Below are 23,823 nucleotides of genomic sequence, written 5' to 3' on the forward strand. Positions count from 1 at the left end.
TTCCTGCATGTCTACACAAGAGGGCACACTCAGACTCATTTTGTCACTTGTGTGTCTAATCGGGGGTTCATCTCACACACTTTTCATGCACTAGTTAACAGCTTTGCTACATTAGCGCTGTGCTGCTACACATAGCCGACCTGTCAGCCCATAAATCAAATCTAAAGCTGTTAAAACAATAAAAGAGTGTTATAGATAGACCGGAGGGGAGGAGAAGTAGGAGGAGAATCCCACAGTGTAACTTTGAAGCAGGTTGAAGGGCCTTTAAAGAGCGTGTGTTTGTGTGGATGTCTGCCGTGAGTCAGTAGAGTTCACTGAACCGTCGCGAAGAGACGTTTCCGCCCACAAGAAAGATGGCGGCTCCCTTGCTGGCGAATCTTTCGGAGTCCTTAGGTTCCCCGGAGCCAGCAGTTCGACTAATGTTATCTATTTTAATCGGTGAGTGTCGCCTCACGAATCACTTACGGGTTGTTGTGGTGTAGCTAGCCGGAATGGCATCCATCAGCGGGCAGGTTTAAGTGCTCTGTGTGATTGTTACACTCACTGCTAACATAACGCTCAGCCAGGTACTCACTGACACATAGCTACAAATCAGTTGGTCTGTGTTAGCTGGATAAATATTGAGATAAATATTGAGTGTCCTTAAAACCTGAGCTAAAAGACATATCTCTAGTTAGCCTTTACAAAAAAAGGCTCACTAACTAAACGTTAACTCATTCAAAACATCATCACCAACGGCTAACTTGTTACTGGCATGATAGTGGTGTTTGCTAGTTTCGTGTAAAATATGTTTTTTAAATGTCTTTAATGTTGAACTAGCAACCAAACAGTTGCGTTGGACTACTACTTTTTAAGCTAGGTAGATAAATATCCCGAGAAACGAAATGTATCTATAGTTAGCCTTTACATACATAGCACACTAACTAAACTGATACAAAACATCATCACCAATGGCTAACTTATAACTGGCATGAAAGTGGTGTTTGCTAGTTTCGTAATATGTGGTTTAATTTCCTTTTTTTGCTGCAATAGCAACCAAACCAGTTGTGTTGGACTACTACTGTGTACGCTAGGTACATAAATATCTCGAGAAACTAAATATATCTCGTGTTAGCCTTAAAATAAACACCACACCAACTCAACGCTAACTCATTCCAAACAGTAATACCAACGGCTAACTTGTAACTGATATGATAGTGGTATTTGCTAGTTTCGTGTAAAATATTTAGTTTCAATACCTTATTGTTGAACTAGCAACCGAACCAGTTTTGCAGGACTACTACTATGTTAACTAGGTAAATAAATATCCGGAGAAACCAAATATAAAGTTAGCCTTTACAAACATAGCACACTAACTAAACTGATTCTAAACATAAACGGCTAACTTATAACTGACATGAAAGTGGTGTTTGCTAGTTTCCTGTGTAATATGTTGTTGAATTAGCTCAAAGTTGTGTTGGACTGCTGCTTTGTTAGCTAATTAACTATTGTATCCTGAGAAACTGAATGTATATCTCCAGTAACCCTTTAAATAAATCGTACACTTACTAAATGTTAAATCATTCAAAAATGTACAACCAACTTGCCACTGTCATGATAGTTGTGTGTGTGAAATATTGTACTAAGCTTGACAATTGTTGAACTAGCTTACAGACTTTACACAATTATGTCAACCTAGCTGGACAATTTTCAAATGATTCAGAAAAACAAAGTAACATTGTTTGTGTGCTGTGGGTTTTGCATAATTGATCGAGACTGGTCTTGGTGAAAATAATAGTCCCAATCTGGTTGGGGGAGGGAATTGCTTGTCAAGGAGAATGAGCTCAGGCTGCCAAAATGAGCCCCCCTACCCTCCATTTTTCCACTCTGTTGAGTAGAGGGGAGACCGTTGTGAGGGGGTTAAAAGGTTGGAGCGAGCCTTTTGATAAATGTAGTATCTGCAGTTTCATTATAGCATGTGTTGCAGTACTTTTAAATGACAGGGTGTAACAGAGGTCTGGATTGGGACAGGGTGACCTCCATGCTGTCCTCTCTGAACTTTGCTCTGACACATGGACACGTATATTTCTCTCTGTGTCCGCCTCATAACGGCAATACAATACACTGAACATGGCCTTGCAGATCAGACTTTGGTTGGTTAATGCCTGAAAGAAACTTAAGTCAGCCTGTTGCATGATCCTTGTCCCTGTTTGGCTCAATGTGGCTTGCATAATATTGCTGCCATGGTTCCAACTGTGGTGCATGAAATAACAGAAGTATTGTCTGCTAAACAAAGAAATGTAAACCAACTACTTTGCAAGAGCTGCACTGTGATGTTAGAAATACTTTGCATACATGGTTCAGATAACTAATTCCCTACAGCAGCTCCACACTTGACATATTGGACTGTGTACGTTTTATATGTTCTTAACAGACACGTGTAGAAACTATGGTTTAATTGTTTTAAAAGATGACATTGTTATCGTTTTTTTTCTTAATATTTTTACTGTAATCGTTCTATTTGAAAGTTTACCTTGACTCCAGGTCACTGCAAACTAACATTCAAATAGGAACAACTTGGTCTGGATATAAATACACAAGTATTAATGTGCACCAGTGTTTGTATATGGCAGCACTGCGGTTCATGTGAGGTTGACTTAAAAATAAACCTGTGCCCTCTGCTCTTCATCGTCATTAAGGATCATGTGCAACGGTGTGTTTAGACCACAATCTATGTCAAAGAGGAATACATTAGCCTCTAACCGCCGCACCGACACTACATTGTTGCTTTTAGTCGCTTCATTGGATTTGTTGACAATTAGAAAAAAATTAAAGATAATTGCCCTCTTTTTAAAAGGCAGATGGAAATGTGTTGCTTCAATGTTACATTAAGAACTACTCAAATGAAGCACATTTAAATATGAAACTGTATATGAGCTGATGCAATGTCTTGTATTTTCAAGGTCTGTTGCACTTATTGCACGTCTCTTTGGAAAACCATCAGCTAATGAAAGGAAATGTAATATTCACACAAATTGTAACTATTTGCTAACCCCATACATACATACATACATACATACATACATACATACATACATACATACATACATACAAACACAAATACACACAAATGGTACTAATGTGCTGCTGAGTATGTGCCATGAGGTTTTTTTACCACAAGGTCAGTGTTGTTGATATCTGGGGGGGTCAACAATGGCAGATATTAAGCTGTGTTTAACCTTCGTTCTCTCTCTCCTGTAGGGTATCCCTGTGCTCTGGTGTACCGGAAGTATTTGTTCTACCAGACAGCCACCGTTATAAATTTGTTCCACGCGATATCTGGACTGGCTCTAGCTGCATTCAACTTTGGTGAGATGAAGAGGAAGCCTCGGTTTTAAAGATTTTGTTGTCAAGCTCCTATTCTTTGAGGTGGTTAAGATTTTTTGGGGTTTTTCTTTAAAACTGCACTTTTTATTTTCTTGTAAACACACCAAGAGTTTTAAATTAATTTCAATGGAACAAAAAACCTGTGTCCTTGAACCTTAGCAAACGTCTTGTGTTCAACCAGGACCCATTTTCCCTATGTTTTTGCTTTCAACTGACTAAAAGGAACAACAATCTTCAAAATTGGCCAATTATTGAGCAAGATGCACCTACTGAATTAGCTGCAACGTCATCCTTTAGGGCAATTACGCACCCTCAATGTACGTCATAATGTTTTTAGAAATGTATGATAGCAAATGTGTGCCCGTCACTGGCAGAATCAAGCTCTTTTATTGAACATACAGTGCTGGTTTGCCCGATGTGATGCTCCAAAAACGTACATATAATGTGACGGAGGAAAGACTGAACTTGAACAGAAAGCACTCTTGCCTTTTTTAAGTTTAAAACCTAATTTCTTAAGATGTCTTCATATGCAAAATATTGTTTGGTCAGCTTTCAAATAGCTTGTCCAACAGTTCGAACCCCAAAGATTCCTAATTTAAACAGAAAATTCACGAGTAAAGCCTCAGCTAATTATTCATCAACCGTTCTTATAATTCATAAAAAAATGTTAATTCCTTAGCGTAAAGGTCAAACACTAGCTCGACCCAGCGTCTAAAATGTGTAATATTTGATGCTTTCACATGTCACATATAATAAAAAACTGATTATCGTTGAGTTTTGGTCAATCCTTATATTTCTAAATTGCCTAAGTGACATTTAAGGTCGGAAGTGCTTCTCCAGATAAGATAAAAAGATAAATGAATGAAGTGTCTTCAGAGATAAGACTAGCATGCCATAGTAAAACATAAACTGCTGACATCCATCTTTCTTCTTTCTGTTTTGTGGCTGCACTTGGGTGTAACAGCAGGTGTGTTGCTTTATATTTCTCCTTATGGAATACTTTCCCTCCCAACACTCTTGGGAAAGGGAAGTGTGTATGCTGGACATGCCGTGTTGTTCTTTTTCCATCTGTGCCAGTATTGAAGTGTGGAGGGAAAACATGCCGTTGTCATGTCCAGTCCTACAGCTCACACTTGACTGCACTCACCATCCCCCCCCCCCTGCCATCTTTTTCCCCAGGCCCTCAGATCTATCACTCTGCAGTATGCGTCCTCGTCCAGTTCCTGATGATGAGGCTCATGGGGAGGACGATAACAACTGTCCTGAGCAGCTTTACCTTTCAAATGGTGAGACGTCCCCCTGTGTCTTTTTATTTCCTCTCCCCTTTTTATCCAATTCATCCAGGCTTACTTTTTTTTATAGCGTTATCTCCCTTTGGTCCCCTGTCAGACTGTTACTGCAGTGGCTCTGGTGTTTGTTCTTTCTTCTGTTTGTCTGCACAGTCTGATACCAGCATTCTGCAGTTTCCTTTAATTTCCCTGTTAATGTCTCCACACTGTTTTCCACCTGTACTATAAAGGCGCATTTCCACTACAGCGCGGTTTAAGCGTGCCGTGCCGTGCCTGGCCCGTTTTTTGTTGAGTTTCCACTAGGGGTAGTCCCGGCTAGCGGATACTTTTTCACAGTTTTCTGGCTCTCCAAAATCCAGGTTCTTTCCGGGCCAACAACCGGGCTGAGTATGCTAAACTAGTGAGAGAATCGCTGGCAACTACAACACAATGAACATATTTGACCGTTATTTAATTGTAATACACGTTTCAAAATGATGCAGAAGTAACAACATACTGATACCGGTTAGTAAAAACCATGAATGAATGCTTTGACCAGTCTGCAGACAGACGGCAGGTGAAAAACCTTTTAAAATGCGTGTTTTCTGAATGGAGATCTGCTAAGCTAACGCAGTATATGCTCCGACCGTCCACACTCACAACAACGGCCTACAGACATAAATAAACCAGCGACTGTATTCTCCATGACACAGACAGTCTGTGGTTTGGACTTGTTTAACTTTTGTCTAGTTTCTGAACAGATATGAGGAACTGTGAGCTCTGAGGGCTAACAGCCAACGGCTGATGTTGGTTTTGTGTTTCGCATTGAAGACGACATCACGGCTCCGCCTACACTGCGTTACTATAGTTACTACCCCAACTACTAAACTGTAATGGAAACGCAGCATAAAGTGAGCCTGGCCTACCAAGGCCGTACTAAGCCGCGCGAGGCCCTGCAGTGGAAATGCGCCTTAAGGGCCACCTATAGAGGGGTGCATTGATGACGTACTTTAGTAGGCCGATCGGGACGTTAGCATCGCAAAGAGTCCTTCCACAAAAAGCAAGGGTATTTTCTATTGGATATCGGTTTACTGTATAGCAGAAAATAAAAACTGTGACAAACACCTTGTTAATACCTACATGTGTTGTTCAGCAGGATAGTTTCCACATATTAACAGCACTTTGGGATTTTTTTTTTTAAGAGTAAATGCATTTGCCTGAAGTAAGAGCTAGCGTTAAGCTATAAAGTAAATACATCCTGGTCACATGGCTGGCTAGTGATCAGCATGAGGATGTTTAGTAGATAAGTTAGTCACTTGTTGGCAACCAACATTTTTATGACACATAGAAGCTTTGGATATTAACAAGTTGAGTATTAACTGACTTATTTTATGATGGAAAACAAAGCGTTAAAATCTCTTCAGCTTGTTTAACCACAGACTTTATTTCAGCCCTCTAACCATCAACAAACCGTTGACTTTGAGACGAGAGAACCAGAAGTGGCACAATGCTGACTCTTTACCAGGTTTTAGGACTCATCCCAGTCCACTCTATAACCAATAATCTCATGATGTAGTCACATCCTTCCTTGGGGATGGCTGGTTCCGGTGTTTTTGCATGCTTTTGCATTTATTGCTCAACCCTTTTATAGGAGCCTGATAATGGAAACCACATTTTACACAGAATGTGCTCATGTCAGATTTCCTTTGCATTCAGCACCACACTTCCTGTGATTGGTTTTTAGTGAATTTCCCCTTTCTGTTCTTTCTTGTGGCAACAACACTTATGTGCAATACGTTCCTAGCTTATGTTATTACTACTGGCTGCTTAGATGCTGTTTACACGAGAACTAAATGGGTTGTATCCGCTACTTTTCTCCATGTACTCCAGCGGGTCGAGCGGTCTCGTGCGAAGGACACGTTTATTGAGCCGTATCCGTGTGAACGGAATACATTTTTGATATTGAATTTGGTTTGTTTGCGTTCCCGTGTAAATGCGGTCTTAGGTACTCCATTCCAACCATCATCTGTATGTTATTATGTAAATATATCATTTAATTTAGCTTATCACTGCAATCTACCCACTACCACACAGTATTCTACAATGTTACTTGTTATTTTATTTGATAAATACTGCCTTCTACTTTTATGTGCATGCCTTTTTGATTTAATAGTGTGTTCTTTTTTTCCCCAGTCTCTATCTATACTGCTGTAACAATTTCCCCTCTGTGGGACGGATAAAGGAATTTCGATTCTGATGTAGAGCTCTGATAAACATCTGCTTTGTCATGTCATCCTCTCCCTCCTGCAGGTGTACCTGCTGGCAGGGTATTACTACACAGCGACAGAGGAGTATGACATCAAGTGGACCATGCCTCATTGTGTCCTCACACTCAAACTTGTTGGTGAGTTGACTCTCTTTGCTCTCCCTCCAGATGGTTTCCCATTTCATATCTTCCTGTTGCCATTGTTGTTATCTCCCCCTGTTCTCCAGTTAGTGATTAACACACTGATGAACTGCTGACATGGCCTTTGCATGCTTTAACAGTGTTCATCAAAATGATAATGTCATCAAGCACTAGTCACCCTAACATAGTTTCTGACACCAGATGCATTTTCTGATTACAGGTTTGTCATTTGATTACTATGACGGCGGGAAGGAACCAGTGAGTTTGTTGATCTCTTTGCTTTTGCCTGCTTCCTCGTTCCTCGTTCATGTGGAATGTCCTTTGTTTGAGTTTTGTTTGTTGTCTGTTAGTTGCTGTTATTGTCATTTATTTGTGTCATTCTGTCGTGTGGAGTTGTTGCAGGATATCTGATTGTGTTCACCAAAAACCAGCAGACGATCACGATGTGAAAACATACAGATTTATTCAAAATTGCAAAATGGGCTAGTTCATTATTACATTCACAGAAAGCACAATATTTATTAAATGGTAAGACCTGTTAAAACCACATTGTTAAGTATTGTGGAGCTGCAGAAATATCCCAGCCTACAAATTGTATTTCAAACACTTGATCAAAAAATCTAAATGTTCAGCTCAAAACTCAAAGATTTCCTATCAACAAATCTTAAAATCTTCAAAATGGAGAGGCTGAAATGAGTCAATAGAGAGGCGAAGTCCCGCCCATCTACTTCCGACCCGTGGGACCCTATTTCGGAAAAATTATGTATTGAAGTCAATGGAGAGAGAAAGATTATCTTTCGATCCCGTTTGAATTGTGCCACGAATTACACATATGATGTTTGTCAATTTAAAAAATCATTTCCATGTCAAAAAAGTCACAGTTTGTCGTAAAACTGTTGAAATATAAGACTATGAAAAATATGCAACTAGAAAGACTACAAATCCCAGAATCCCGGTCCCGCATGCTGGCTCTTAGGAACCGACTAACTCCCCTTGTGTGTATGTACAGCTCTCAACATGCCCAGACTTGGAGTGATTTTCACCTCTTTTAATACTTTCCGCCTCGTTCTGAAAGAAAGAAGTGAAATGTGCCAACGTGACGGCCGTCTGGGTGTGTGGTGCGAGACGGGAGATGTAGTTCATTGAGCGGTTTCACACAACAAAAAGTGTTACTTCACAGTTTTACGACACATTTTAATTTTTTTGACTTGTAAAATTATCTTTTTAAATTGACAAACATCATATGTGTAATTCGTGGCACAATTCAAACGGGATCCAGAGATAATCTTTCTCTCTCCATTCACTTCAATACATACTTTTCCGGAAATAAGGTCCCATGGAGGTCCCCCGGAAAGGGAGGGACTTCTCTCTCTATAGTGACAGAAACCTTAAAGCATGACTACCACCAACCCAGAGCTGTATTCAGATAACTGCAACATAACAAAGGGGCTTTGTCGAGCTGCTCTGACCCCTCGGCCTTCCCTCCTTTATACGTAGCTGCAGTCAGACGCGCTCTATTTGCCTACTAAAGGCTCTGTGGAGAAAAGAGATGCTAGAGTAGAGAGGGAGAAACGGGACACAGTAAAGGGGAGAGAAATATCAGCAGAGGGTGTGTGATGATGAGGGAGAAATGGTGTGCTATATGTGATGTATAGGCCTCCTTCGTGGAATTATATAAAAACCAATGCCCTCCTTATGTTTCGTCTTATCCTAGAATCGTTCTTATTTTTTCTTTTTATTCAAAATCACTCCTGGGGTATTTTTTCTGAATGTAATTAACATTGTGTTAGTAGTTGAGAGTACTTTTACCAGGATAAGTTAAACATTTTGTATTCAGTCGACAATTCGTTTGACTGCTGCAAGGAAGCACAAGTTTTACATTTGAGGAACATGAAAAAAAATAAAGCAAGAATATCATTCTGTCAAACTTAGATTCATATATATGTTGGCGTATCTCTAATTATTGCATTATTTAAAGGTAGGGTAGGTAAGAATGGAGAAACCAGCTTGAGTGCGCGAGGACACACACGAACGCGCGCATGACCAATGAGGGCACGAGATCAGTTTGTGCACAGATGGAAGGCTGACAGGCAGGTAGGCCATCCAGTTACTTTAGCCGGGCCGGCTCAGATGATTGGTCGTGCTTTTTACAGTACCACGGCTTCCACAGATGACATTTATTTATTTAATGTCTAAGCATTTAATGTAATTATTGCTATCGAGGGCCAGAAAACTGTGAAAACTGTTGAAAAAGTAGCCGCTAGCCGGAACTACCCCTAGTGGAAACGCAACCAAAAACGGCTGAAATGCGCTGACACATGACACATTTTTACTGAAACTCAATTGATTCAAACCACATACAGGAAGTGTGACTAATACACTGGATTACTCCAAATTCCTTTATCACATTGATGCAATATTAGGCACAATGACACAACCCAAAGAGTTAGCTACTATAGAGGGAATCATCATATCATTCCCTCCCCCTCATTTCCTTTCAAAAACTATCTTTTGAGCAGCCCTTCCCTTTTCCTGTTCTTTCACTCGTCTTCAGTGAGCTTGGTTCCTCTCTCGTGTGTCCTTGACAGCTTTTATTTCCCCTTCTGTTGCTTTATTTGATTTTTATTCTAATGAGTGTTTACGCTGTGCTTATTCATTCTGTTGTATCTGTGTCAAAATGTATCTGCTCCCATCTGGTTAATATTATCAATGTAAAGTACACAGTGTACAGCCTGCAGTTAAACGCCAGTTAATAAGTATTCAGTGCAGCGATATTGAGTTTGTGGTCAGTCAACATGGTTTCTAAAGTCATCCTTTTGTAACTAGATATTTCCTGTGTCAACATTCAATGGCCTGTGGGATGAAACCGTCCCTGAGTCTTCTAACATGCTGTCAAAAGGACTTATGGCCTTTCTCGGCTCCCTTCTTCTCCTCTCTTCATCCTTCCTTCTGTCCTCTTTAATATATGTCTTTTCGTGTCCTTAACCTCCAGTCCCAGCTGAGTGCAGAGCAGAAGAAGGCCGCCCTCCCCTCGGTGCCCTCCCTCCTCGAGGTGTGCGGCTTCTCCTATTTCTACGGAGGTTTCCTGGTGGGGCCCCAGTTCACGCTGCGCAGCTACCAGAAGCTGGTGGCCGGGGAGCTCACCGACAGCCCCGGAAAGCCTCCCAACAGGTACAAGAGGGAGACAATCACCAGTGATGAAACGTCCTCTCTGTACAATAAACCAACTGTGCAGTATCAGACCCCCGCTGTTTGCAATATCCACCGCTAATCTCCCATCGTCATCTCGTCCGTCTTTCTCCTCCAGCGTTACACCGGCTATGAAGAGGTTTGCTCTGGGTTTTGTCTGCCTGGCGATATATACTATATTTAGTCCCTATTACCCAGACAGCTACTTCTTAACAGACGAGTATGAGGTGAGAACGACAATATTTAAAAACATAAATCATTCAATAACCTTGTACATGCTGAATATGTAAATCTCTTTACCTCATTGCCATATAAAAGAAACACAGGAAAAACATGGAAAGCTTTTAACACTCTAGTTGTAGTAGTTTGGTTTTCTAAAATATGTATTATGTTGTGTATTCTATAGATATTTTATAAATATATATACCTCTTTGATCTTCTGTTGATGTGTATATTTAAAGGTCCCTTGTCATGGCTATTTCTACTGATCATAATTCCATTGTTGAGGTCTACTAGAATAGATTTATATTGTGCAATTTTCCAAACTCACATGGGTTTCTCAGACAGCATCTCTGTATAGTGTGTATATTCACTCTCTGTCCTAAACGGCTTGTTGGAGCTCCTGCCCCCCCCCCCCCCCCCCTCCCCTCCCTGTGAGCCCAGTAGCCGTCTGCGAGACAGCAAGACAGCGAGACACAGTGAAACCCAGCCCCGAACAAACACACACCCGCAGCCTGGCTGGGAGTTTGTGTGTGTGCTCAGGCTGAGTTCCACGGTGTCTCGCTGTCTCACCGACCCCACACCAGTGAGCCAGCTCACAGTGTCCCGCTCACAGTGTCCCACGCTCCTCTGCAAATTTCCCCTCTGTGGGACTAATAAAGGTATTCTGATTCCTCGAAACAGCGAGCCTCGCAATGTCCAAAAGTAACGTTACGTTACGTCACTATACCTGAAATACGTCACTATACCCAAGGAGTAAACAATGGAAAAAGAGAAATCTCCAAGGAGGCGTTCTGGGGCAGCATAGACAGGTCTTCTCTGTGTTAGAGTTTTACTCGCTACAGGGTGTACTTTGAGGGTTTGTGACTCTGCAGACCGTTTACATGCAGAAAAACCTTCATAGCACACAAGGGGACGGGTGATAACCGGAAAAGCATGACATGGGACCTTTAAAGTGTATTTGCTGCTCCTAGGCCATGCCTGGTTGGCGTGCTACTTTACCTATAAACTATTTTCCAATGTTAGATATTGATAATGTTCATCTATTGTTTTTGCTTAAAGTTTGTAAGAACAAAAAAAGTAGTTTGTCTAAAATATGAAACGTTGTGTTTTCCACAGGCTCAGCCCTTCTGGTATCGCTGTGTGTTTGTTCTGATTTGGGCTAAAGTCATCTTGTATAAATATGTCAGCTGTTGGGTTATAGCGGTAAGTAACCTCTTGATTCGCATGAAATGAATTTGAAAAAAGCGGCCTACTGATTTGTTTCCTAGAATAACGTGTATAGAGCTGTAGCTACAGACAGCAGCTGGTTTTAACTATAGAGAGCATTAAGAGTAAAGCACCACCCTTGACATACCTTTGCATACACTCACACATAATTAGATCCTTTTTTTGTCGCACCCTGATCAGCCCATGGGAATATTCCCAGTTTATCAGGTTCTCATGGTTTATGGTGCGATCTCACGAGATGGAAATGTTTTGTTGCAGGAGGGTGTATGTATATTATCTGGACTAGGCTACAACGGTGTGGTGGATGGTGAGCACAGATGGGACGCCTGTGCCAACATGAAGGTGTGGGTCTTTGAAACCGCGCCTCTCTTTGGAGGTACCATCTCTTCCTTCAACATCAACACAAACGCCTGGGTGGCCAGGTCAGTTGTTAAGGCGCTATCTCACTTTGTGTTCAAACCGTGATTGTGGAAGTTAAATATTGACTTAGATGATGGCAGTAAAGTAGAGGGGTATTATAGTTCACTCCAATCTGCATATGTGGCAGTGCTTCACAGTAAACGCCTGGCATCACATGCGGCTGCAGCCTCTCTTCACAGTTTGTTTTCACACCAGAGGAGTCGTCACAGGGAGGGGAGACACATCTGAGGAGGGGGTTCAAAGTTTGATATCAAGCAGGAGCCTCATGCATAAACCGTTTTAAACATACGACCACAGTGAGCAAAGCAATTTATTAAGCATGCAGTTTATTACATGGTCCATTTCAGTTGAATGCATTAGACACGTAACGCACACCATGAGAGGAGGGGCATCTTTCTGTAGTGGAGATCCACTCCTCTCAGCACGCAGAGCCAAATGGCTTTTATAATGTTCTACGTCATTACCCTAAAACACAGAGAAATAGATTTTGTTATTTTGGTTAGATAAATAGACTTTATTGTGCTGCTGGATTGTTTTATTAATACAGGTGGCTGCATGTCTGTTTTAGATCTTAATACATTTTTACTTCTGAGCTTAACAACACTCGAAAGCAACCCTGTGTAGAATAAGATCCCAGACCCGTGCAAAGAGTGCTAACATGCTAATATCAGTTTAGCCTATTGTTTTTCTGCTTTTTGGGGTTGTCTCTTTCCTGCATTGTGTCATATAGGTTTGTGTGCATGTAAATGGTCTGCAAAGGCTCAAATCCCCCCCCCCCCCCCACCTGAAACGCCTCTATTTTGACTCCTTTGTTTACTTCTGTAACATATTCACATCTCTATTTAACTCTATTGGCTAGCGCTCCAACACATTGTCCGTGATAGGCTAAGGGGTGGGACATCTGTAAGGGGTTGACCAATCACAACAGAGCCGGCCAGCTAAACAATCAGAGCAGACTGGGCTCTGGTTTCAGACAGAAGGTGAAAAGAGGTGCTGCAGCACAGACAGTGTGAGACAAATAAGGAGTAGAAATTAGCATACTAGAGCCGCGCCCGCTTTACACAGAATAAATGAAACATGCTGACAGAAACTATTCAGTACAGCCCCTCCATCAGAACATTATACGGTAAAGCTTGTTGATAAAGAGCCTTCATGACCTTGGCAGATAAAATACAGACATGACAAAATGCTCTCATTGTTTGACCTACAAAGAGAAGTCTATTTATAGTCACATCTCTTCTTAAGCAGTTTAATGTAAAATGGGTTAAGTTTTGTATTAAACCTCCTTCCTCTGAAATGCAATTTAAAGAACGTGCATGATTTCTGTACAGCTTTCAAATTCATCCAGCATACAGTTGGGAAGAAGCCAGTGCGAATCAGGGGCATGACTAATTAGTACGAGGAGAGGAGGACAAAGTCTGATAGGGAGAAGCTCCTCGAGGGGTCAGTGTGCTTCAAACAAGATACTTTCAATTAAGTGCCGTTTGAAACCCCTTTTTTATAGCTGTTCCAAATGGCTTCATAAAAGTCAGCTGTTATAGAGAGGGGCATCAAAGACACCTCACACCAGAAGTTCAACAAATGATGCCCCCATTACATCAGAAAGGTTATGTCTTATGTTGTTTAATATCAGACGAGCACTTTGTTCCAAGCATACTGAAGCAAAGATGTCAGCCGCAGTGCTTCATGTTCTTTGTCTGACCCGCTCGTTACAACTGCAGCGTGCCCCAGTGTATGAGAAACACACCGTTTCCTGAGCTTTCTGTTTGTAAAAAGACCCTTTAACACTGGCAAGCATTGAATAGATGAGTACCCTTGAAGATGATGGGATGTAAAGTTGTTGAAATGTTTTAATATAACCTCAGTTGCTATGCAACAACAACTTTCAGGTGAGTGAGTGCTTAACATGTGGGCAGTGATGCGTGAAGCTTTCTGACTGCCCTCATCTGGATTTTCAGTCAGAGAAAGAAACCATAACTCTTTCCTCTTTTTTCTTTTTTTAGACATGTCTTCAAGAGGTTGAAGTTCCTGGGCAATAAGCCCCTGTCTCACGTGACCACGCTCCTCTTTCTCACTGTTTGGCATGGTCTTCACTCCGGATACTTCCTGTGCTTCTCCATGGAGTTCTTCATCATCACCGTAGAGAGACAGGTACACGCGCTGATGAGCAGATGCATAAGAAGGATATATATGTGCAGGAATCTCAAATCATCTGGGTATTGTTTTTCTACTAGGTTGTGGATTTGTTGTTTACCTTGTTTCAATAAAACTATAATTGTTTGCAAACCGATTCTTTACTAGAGACAGTCTCTTGTTATTAGATAGCGTAAACAAAATGGAGGAAATGCTTTTCACTGCTGAACAACATGTGATTAAATATTGACTTCTGTCACAATTTGGCATCAGTTTATTATATAGCTGTTGTTTTATTGTATTACTATAACCGTGTGTGTGTCTCTCTCTCTCTCTCTCTCTCTCTCTCTCTCTCTCTCTCTCTCTCTCTCTCTCTCTCTCTCTCTCTCTCTCTATCTCTCTCCCTCAGGCCCTGGCGCTAGTGAAGGACAGTCCCTCGCTGACGAAGCTGGCCAACAGCCCTCTCTACCCCCTCATCTATTTAGTCCAACAGTTTTTCCACTGGCTCTTCATGGGCTACCCCCTTGTGCCGTTCTGCCTCTTCACCTTTGACAAATGGCTCAAGGTAACACACACATGGATACAGAGAGATTTATACATACAAGGGATTTCTCTGCTCAATCATGTAAGAGATTCAAACATAGCATCGTGACTTGTAAGAGCATATCAAAAACGCTCTGGAATCACAACTGTGTTTGGGACAATAAACGTGAAAGACAGGCCCTCAAGTCACTTTGTTGAAACCAGCACCAGGAACCAGTTTTAGTAGAAGATGGGTACCAACTTAGCAGCAACTGATTTTACGACACAATTGTGCTTTACTGGCAGTTTAAGTCTGAGTCTTGATTGCATCACAACAGCTCTATTTACAACATACAGGTCAAACATTAAGCCTTTTTATTTTATGTTAACATTCAGATTTTCTGCCATTTTAATCAAGCTTTTAGAATATGAAGGGACATGTATATGCGTCTACATTCATAGAACTGCCCATAGGAGCCTCTCTCTGTAAAATGGCCAACGTCTGCCTTCAGATGTTAGATTTTCTCAAGTTTGAAACCTATCCCAGAGCTAGTGAGACCATTCGAATTACAATATGGAATTTGTTTAAGTAAAATATCAATGAGTAAAAAAAAAAAAAAAAGAGGGGTTTGTTTTGTTAAGGCTCTTTCCTTCAAGGCATTTTACTAAAAAAAAGATAGCAGGCAGGTGTTTTCAACATCTGGTCCACAGTCTGTCAGGTGAGCTACACTGAAACAGGGGAGTGGCTGGTGTTTTTTACCCTGGGGCTCGGTGAGGGACATGTGTTGCCTGTCAGGGGATCGGGGGGGTGAGCAGAGAGAATAGCTGGGTCAGGACAAAGGCAGAAACCCTCGGGTGGCGACAGGTGCGACAGAGACAGAGCTTTGCATAGGATTGTCAACTAAAAGCTGGGGAAGGTGGTTTATTATTGGGCAATAATTCCTCTATGTCCTGTCAACATATTGCATTCAAGAGGTTCTCGAGTGTCGGCGATTTTCTTGAGTAGGCATTTGAAAACAGAGCCATGATCCCGCAGCTTTAACCTTGAGCAAGTAGCAAGTTACAATATTGGCAAAGTAGTTCAGAGATGGAGAGAAAATGGTGCTCATAGTTTTGGATTATTCAAACTGCAGCCATGAGCTATTCGCCTTTTGGCAATGGTTGGATGAAGGCAGCATTTGTTCTATCTCTGAGATGCTTCCCTATTATTGCCAGACTTTTAGTTTTAAGTGCAGAGTGTTGCCAATGTTGTTATAGCAACTTTTCCCGTAGGATTTGATGTGGTTTAATCAAGATTTCACCATATGAAGAGATATGTACATCTAAAGTCCATTGATAGAACAGCCAATAGGAATGACCTGTGATTGGAAAAAGTCCGTCGTCACAGTTTTGATTTTCTCACAACGTTTTCTTTCAGACCACTTGAATTACAATAGGCTGTCAAATGTATTATGGTATTTTTGCCCAGTAATGCCAAATCAAACCTGTATCATCTGGATTTCCATTGATTGTTTTGTAATCTTTTGCGTTTCAGGTGTATTCGTCCATCTATTTCTGTGGTCACGTATTCTTCCTCGTAGGCTATTTAGCCATGCCACATCTCCGAAAGGCGCTGGTGCCTAAGAAAGAACGGAGCGAGATAAAACAGGATTAAAACTTGGTACGTCATGGTAAGCAAACGCTGGACTTTTTGTATGCAATTACGTTTCAGTCATGATTGAACTGTCAATAATCAGTTTTTTAAATATCTGTTTCGTTCCAGGTCCGACTTAGGCTAAATATCCACTGAAGGGAACTGCGAATTTCGAGGAGCAGAATGGAACATATTTTAAGGCCTTTCGTAATATATATGTCCATGAAAAAATAAATTTCTATATATTTTTGTGTTTTAAACGGGAAGGGTGTTTTTTATAAACATTCGGAGAAATGTTTACAGGAAATGACCATCGTGCCACATGGGGTAATTGTGAGCCAATCAGGAGCGATTTCCTGTTTTTTTTGTTTTTGTAAAGAAACGTTGGACTTGTTGTTGAACTTGAGAGACTTTCATGCTGTCGACACAGAATTGCACTCACCAGTAACGGGTTCAGAGTCAACGGCTCCGATTTGTTTTTTTGTTCTCATTTCTCTCTCACGTCTACCGCCCACATTTTGCAGCAGCGAGACTTCACAGAAGGTTAAAGCACAGCGCCAGCACATGTGGCTCTTTCTGATGTAATAAAACAAAAATGCTTTGTGCAAAAAGACCTAATTATAATAATAATGATATTAATAATAATTATCAGGAGGTGATATTTCTTGAAAATGGCTGCCAGTGGTTATACAAGCACTGTAAATCACACACTGTACACTAATCCCCAACTCAAAATGGCCTTGTATTAATGAATGTTTTTACAGTACATTTGTTTTGGTTTTTGATTTGTGATGGGGATATAAAAAAAACTTGATTTTATAGAGTTTTAATATGAAAAAAAGAACATTTTGTAGCTTTGGGATAATATTTCATGAGATAACTTGCATTGTTCCCTTACTTTTTCTCCGGTTTGATGTTCCTTGAGGTTTTCTTTTGTTCTATGTTTCCTCCTCTCCTTCTCTTCAGTCTCCTCCACTCCTCTGTCCTTCAGCTCGGAAATGCACAGATGCAAAAGTGAAACATTGCAGAAGACGACTTGAACACTGCCCAATAACACGCTCACTCCTGTCAACCCTCTGCATTCATCCTATCTCCATGTGATCTCCATATGGTGTTTTCAAAATGACAAATATGTGAACTGGAAGCAACGGAAACAAAAACAATCACCGCTCTTCTGTTTGTAACAGCAGGCGGTATTTAAAGAGGGTGAAGTAGAAGCATCCCACTGGGGGAATGCCTCTTTAGTTAGATTAATCTTGTTTGGGGGGGGGGTAGGGGTGGGGGGCTGGATTGTCTGATCCATGGCATGCTGGAGGAAGCTGCTGCTGCTGCCGTCCGACACACACATGGACAGAACAAACCTCACTGTAGCAACGGCCCAGATTTTTAGTAATATTTATACATGACATGGTGATTATTAATTGATGTGAATTGCTATTTCAAGAGACTACTTTTTTGCCTTATTCCTACCAAATGTACAAAAAGGAAAAACAAGCTTGGGGATGGATTTGGGAAAGGGAGGGAGGGGAAGTGATTTTCAAATACAATTTTATAATGTTCATTAAAAATGCTGCATTTCAAGCAAGGCCTCTAGTTATTTTGTGTGTGTGTGTGTGTGTGTGTGTGTGTGTGTGTGTGTGTGTGTGTGTGTGTGTGTGTGTGTGTGTGTGTGTGTGTGTGTGTGTGTGTGTGTGTGTGTGTGTGTGTGTGTGTGTGTGTGTGTGTGTGTGTGTGTGTGTGTGTGTGTGTGTGTGTGTGTGTGTGTGTGTGTGTGTGTGTGTGTGTGTGTGTGTGTGTGTGTGTGTGTGTCTCTCTCTCTCTCTCTCTCTCTCTCTCTCTCTCTCTCTCTCTCTCTCTCTCTCTCTCTCTCTCTCTCTCTCTCTCTCTCTCTCTCTCTCTCTCTCTCTCTCTCTCTCTCTCTCTCTCTCTCTCTCTCTCTCTCTCTCTCTCTCTCTCTCTCTCTCTCTCTCTCTCTCTCTCTCTCTCTCTCTCTCTCTCTCTCTCTCTCTCCCCCCCCACCCACCCATTGGCAGGGGTGGTAGAAGTACTGAGATCTTGAACTTGAGTAGAAGTACCAGAGTGTAGGAATACTCTGTTACAAGTAAAAGTCCTGCACTCAAGTAAGTATTGGCATTACAATATACTTAAAGTACCAAAAGTAAAAGTAGTCCTTGTGCAGATTGGTCCTTTTCAGAATAATATATATGATATGTTTTATAATGATTGATCATGAAAGTGTTCTCAAAGCTGGTAAAGGTGCAGCTAGTTAGAATGACTTTGTATACTGCAGGGTAGCTTGTGAATTTACTCCAGGTGGAACTCAAGTCTGATTTAAGTGTTGATTATATTTCACATCATTCATCCACATATTAAAAGTAACTAAAGGTATTAAATACATGTAGGCCCAGTGGGGAAAAACTACAAGATTTACCTCTGAATTGTAGTGGAATAGAAGTATGAAGCAGCAAAAATATTGATATACCCCAGTAAAGTACAAGTACCTCAAAATTGTAGTAAATGTACTTGGTTACTTTACTCCACTGCCCATTGGTTTTATAAGTGTGACACGATGGGCAGCAAGGGGGCAATATGACGTCATTTTGCAGTCTGGTGTTGGAAAGCTTTAGTAGTGGGGAATTAATATTTGTATTTAAAGGGGAAAAGGGGAGTTGTGATGGCAGGCGGGGGGGGGGCAAGGGTGCCTTACAGCTGAGAATAAACAGATGAATTGCTGGGTCTGAGTCACTCTCAATGTGCGTTCAACAGCAAAAAAGAGCCAGAGCAGCAGTCTGGAGGGTAGGGAGGGAGAGAGAGAGAGGGAGAGAGAGGGGAGAAGGACGCAGTGTGGGCGGGATAAGAAGCACCGAGAGGGAGGGGACGCAGCGTAATATTCCCACCGTTTTTTCTCTCCTCCGTGTAGAGCCGAAAAAACAAGGGCATCCATCGCTCTCCTCATCTTCCTCGCCACCAAATCTAGGCTGAATATACGTCTCAATTTGTCATTTCCTCAGCTGTAAACACTCATCTCTATCTCCTCTTCCTCTTCCTCCCCCACCTGGAGGTTTTGGTTTCAAGCCCCGCAGGAGGGGATTTCCGAGCCGAGCAGCAGGGCGTGAGAGGCGGATGCTGCGAGCGTAAAGTCTGGGTACCAACCGGGAGCATCACCGTCACACACTCAGCACCACGGTAATGTCAAATCTGGCTTCAGCTAACCTTCATTTTCTGCGACATTTCCTCCTCTGCTTCTCCGAGCTGTAACAACGCATTTATAGGAGCTGGTAATGTGTGTCAACATCAGCCTGTAATGTAATGTCTGATTATTGTCGCATAGCATGTTCTATATACTCTTGTATGTGTGTGTAGCGACCTGTGACCAGATGGAGCCCCCTGTTATATATTTGCAGTTTTTCTCTCTATATATATTAGATCTGCAGAGCATGTCATGTAGCCTATATCAAGGACTGCAGCAGTGGAAGAGGCTTGTTATGTCAATGAGAGCCTAAAAAACCCCCAAGGACTAATCTTTCATTTGTGGCCACAAGACAGCAGCTGAATTTTTTTTTTCTCTTCCACAAACCACAATTAAAACAGGGGCAAACACCCACACAGCCACATGCAAAACCAATTGTAGTCACACACACATAGTGACACAGGACACACTCACAAGCAGGTATGTGCACGCAGGCTCGGCACGCTTCTCAGATTGATTTTTGTTGAAAATGCGGAAATAATTATGCATTATTGGTTTATGCTGCCTATGAATGAAGTTGGAGTTTATTTTAAGGGTCTCTTTTATCTTAAAGGTTACATACCTGACACGGTGTGCACTCTCTCGCTGCCTCTTGTTACTGTACCTGCCTCTTCCTGTGCTGATTGTTGATGCATGTACTGTATTCCTCCCCTCTTTCCTCACCCCCCACCTCTCCTTTCCTCCCTCAGATGGACAGAATGAATTTTCTCTCCTTCTTCCTTCTTTGCTTGACTTCAGTTGCCAGTAGCAACAAAGGTCAGTTTCCTCGTCATTGTGTTAATTGTGATGTGTTGAGATGATGGCTGACATCCTCACGGGAGCACTGAGACCTTTCAACGTGCCATGCTGCTGTTTTACCCCGAAGCTGCTCTCCTGTACCAGTTTTTATTCCACAAATAGACTTTACATGCATGTGTGTGTTTCGTGACCCCGCAGGGTGCATGTGCCTCTTTTCTCCTGCTGTGACTCTCTGAGAAGATGATGCATCTGTTTGCAGCAGATGTATCATCCTGGGTAACCACGACTCTGATTCAACATCATTGTTACAATGATGGTCAAGGCGGGGGAAAGGGTGAATAAAAACAGACAAGGGAGGAAGAAGAGGAGGTGGTGGTGGAGGAGAGGGATGAAGAGGGGGGACGAGGAAGGGGAGACCGACTGTCAAAGATGGGGGAAGTGTTGGAATAAATGTAACAGGAGAGGCCCAAAAAGACGCAGGCTGATAAGCAGGGAGGAGCAGGAACAAGGTGGTGGAGGTACGTGAGATCAGGTGACACGAGGGAATAGGAAAATATACGTGTGTGTGTGTGTGTGTGTGTGTGTGTGTGTGTGTGTGTGTGTGTGTGTGTGTGTGTGTGTGTGTGTGTGTGTGTGTGTGTGTGTGTGTGTGTGTGTGTGTGTGTGTGTGTGTGTGTGTGTGTGTGTGTGTGTGTGTGTGTGTGTGTGTGTGTGTGTGTGTGTGTGTGTGTGTGTGTGTGTGTGTGTGTGTGTAAGGGAGTGAGAAAGGGAGTGAGTGAGACAGGCGAGGAGAGTGCCAGGAGAGAGAGAGAGAGAGAGAGAGAGGGATGCCTCTCTATCTGTAATCCCGGATGTAATCCACGGGCCTGATGCTCAGATTAATGCTATGGAGCAGAGCAGAGGAGGGAGGGGCGGGGATCAACTGTGGGGACTGAGGGCGGGAGATAAATGACCAAAAAAGAGACATGGCAGACGACTGGAAATAGATGAGGAAGAGGAGGAGGGGAGGAGGAGGAGGAGGAGGAGAGGGTGTCAGGATAGACCTTGAGAGGAGAGGATGAATATCTCTGATGAGGCCTGATTGAACCTCAATTCCTTCTCAGTACTGAAACATAGAATTCAAGATTGTGCCATTTTGACTTATTCTGTGATTACGTGCTTATCTGAATCCTGACTTTACCAATTTGGGAGTATTTTGTTTCCGTGTAGACGCTCGTGTTGGAATATCTATGCAGAAGATTTGAGCATTTGAGCTTCTGTCGTAGGAAGGTTGAGATCTTTTAGGCCTCCAAATATGTAAGCGTTGTTCGATCTGCAGATGTATCTTCTTCTTGATTAACCATATAGTTTAGAATAAGTGAAACAATTGTGGATTTTTTTCTTTTTCTGAAAGCCATTTGAGGTTCCTTTTGTACAAAACCGCACATATTTTCTCTTTATTCTCACAAAAGACCAAGAAAAGCAGCAAATCAACCTATTTTAGAAGCATAAATGTTGGGTATTCTGCTTAAAAATGTTAAATGAAATGCTTATTTTTTTCTTTTGACCGCGTTGATGAAATGTCTATTCACTTTGACTCTAAGAGTAGAAATACCTTAATGTAAAAATCCCTCTTTTCAGGTGAAAGTGCTGCATTCAAAATGGAATTAAACTATGATCAGGTAACATGTTATGAAAGAGCAGTCTCCAGAATAATAGCCTCTTTCACAGTAGTGTAATTAAAAAGGTGATTATTATAATTAATAAGCAGCATTTTAATGTTGTTGTGCAAATGTTGAATTAGTTATAGTTGTTAGTAATAATTTCCATCTTTAATTGAGTGTAGTTGAAGTAGAAAGTATCAGAAATTGGAAAAACCCATGTAAAATTGCACCAATTTGTAATTAAATGAGTGCTTGAGGAGTAGAGCTAAATCACTTTCCACCACTGAGGAACGAAACACATTTATATTCTCCAGTAAGGTATAAAAAAAAGTGTTTGAATGGCTCCATAATCGGAAAACTCAAGCGGCACCCGGCCCTGTCTTTGAAGAGAGGTGTTTGATCAGATTCAGAACCAGCAGCGTTTTCCTCTGTCGACTCTCCGCTCACAGACGAGACCGCGCAATTAGTTCCAGTCAGACTTTTCTGGAAGATTCACTGTGAAGACAACAAAGCAACTGCTAAACACGACTCTTGTGCTTCAGTCTGATTCCAAACTCCACAGCGTTAAGAGAGAGACTGAGCCAACAGGAGGGGAGGCACTATTTTGTTTATGCTCTTTGCTGGGGTGTAACATCGTCATCCTTCTGGCTCATTAACTTGCCCTTTGATCACTCAGCGCAGAACATTCAGCACAAGGATGAATAATTAATTCGCAATTAAAGGTTAGATTCACATTAAACCTCAGGCATTTGATTTGGACTCTGCTGTTCTTTCCCGCATTACGGTGTGCCGCCCGTGGGAGGCCAGTTTGTCTGATTGATACGAGCAATAGAGCTCCCTGTGTGTGTGATAAGGTGAAATCCCGCTGGCTTTAATTACACTGCAGAATAGGAAGGTGTGCAGACAGAGGGGCCCTCGATGGAGAAAGACTGAGGAACTGTGCGACTGTGATTAAACTGTGTCCTTGTGGTCATACGTGCATTGTGTTTCCTCCCACTTCACCATGCCCTCTTCCATAACCGAGTGTTTAAAAATAGACACGATGGTTTCTTCTAATTGCTCCATTTAACCCAAAGCCTCTCTGGTTTTCTCCCTGTGCCGTTCAGCCAATAAGCACAAGCCATGGATCGAGACAGAGTACCAGGGGATCGTCATGGAGAACGACAACACGGTGCTGCTCAACCCCCCCCTGTTCGCCCTGGACAAAGATGCTCCTCTGCACTACGCTGGTAACACCCCCCCCCCCCCCTCCCGCATTAAGATTTTCAAGATGTCAAGGCTTTTATTGTCATTCGTACATAGCTACAGTGTAGTTATGTCGATGAAAATCTTAGGTCCCAGGCTCCTGCAACAGTGCAACACGATAAAACAGATAAAAGAATAGAAGTAGTTCCATAATAGTCTATATACAAGTCATACGTAATTTGTAAATTGCAAACAGGTGAATGTTATGGATGAGAAACTAGGACTGTGTGGAGGAAATCAAAGATACGATATGTTCTGATCAAATTCACAGCATCTGGGAGACTTTGCAACATCTGTCCAGGGACTCCAGATGAAAAAGGGTCTCTTGTGCACGGTCCAACAATATCTCGATATGGAAATTGCGATGATATTGTACCGTTAACTCTTAGTGCTTTCATAGAGTTACATTTCTGATGTATACTCATTAGTGATGTGGATATAATGAGTAAAAGTACACTGCATTCTTTTAAAACCACGAGAATACATACATGCCATATTAGAATATAAGAAATCTGAGACGATATTTGGGATTATACATGATGAGAGAGGACTTTGCGATA

The 23,823-nt window shown here is 41.8% G+C and overlaps 2 protein-coding genes across 3 annotated transcripts in view; both read left to right on the plus strand.

Moving 5' to 3' along the window:
* The first annotated feature begins 127 nt into the window (after positions 1–127).
* On the plus strand, positions 128–17,968 carry lpcat3 (lysophosphatidylcholine acyltransferase 3). Of its 2 annotated transcripts, none has more exons than XM_079692332.1 (13): positions 128–438; positions 3,241–3,348; positions 4,546–4,652; positions 6,945–7,038; positions 7,262–7,299; positions 10,034–10,212; positions 10,349–10,457; positions 11,569–11,655; positions 11,938–12,101; positions 14,103–14,250; positions 14,642–14,797; positions 16,289–16,424; positions 16,517–17,968. In XM_079692332.1, the coding sequence occupies exons 1-12, from the start codon at positions 354–356 to the stop codon at positions 16,406–16,408; spliced, it is 1,395 nt and encodes a 464-aa protein (XP_079548458.1). In that variant the 5' UTR covers positions 128–353; the 3' UTR covers positions 16,409–16,424; positions 16,517–17,968. The 2 variants fall into 2 exon arrangements, with proteins under 2 accessions (XP_079548458.1, XP_079548459.1); XM_079692333.1 differs by having other exon boundaries at positions 16,289–16,414.
* A 1,234-nt stretch (positions 17,969–19,202) lies between these two features.
* clstn3 (calsyntenin 3) overlaps positions 19,203–23,823 on the plus strand; it is a 46,021-nt gene continuing 41,400 nt past the window's right edge. The window contains exons 1-3 of the mRNA XM_079640914.1: positions 19,203–19,573; positions 20,327–20,393; positions 23,125–23,247. Of these exons, the coding sequence (XP_079497040.1) occupies positions 20,327–20,393; positions 23,125–23,247 (190 nt within the window). The 5' untranslated portion in view covers positions 19,203–19,573. The remainder of the gene's footprint in view (positions 19,574–20,326; positions 20,394–23,124; positions 23,248–23,823) is intronic.

Source organism: Notothenia rossii (assembly GCF_949606895.1).
Source record: "Notothenia rossii genome assembly, chromosome: 7".
Classification (NCBI taxonomy): Eukaryota; Metazoa; Chordata; class Actinopteri; order Perciformes; family Nototheniidae; genus Notothenia; species Notothenia rossii.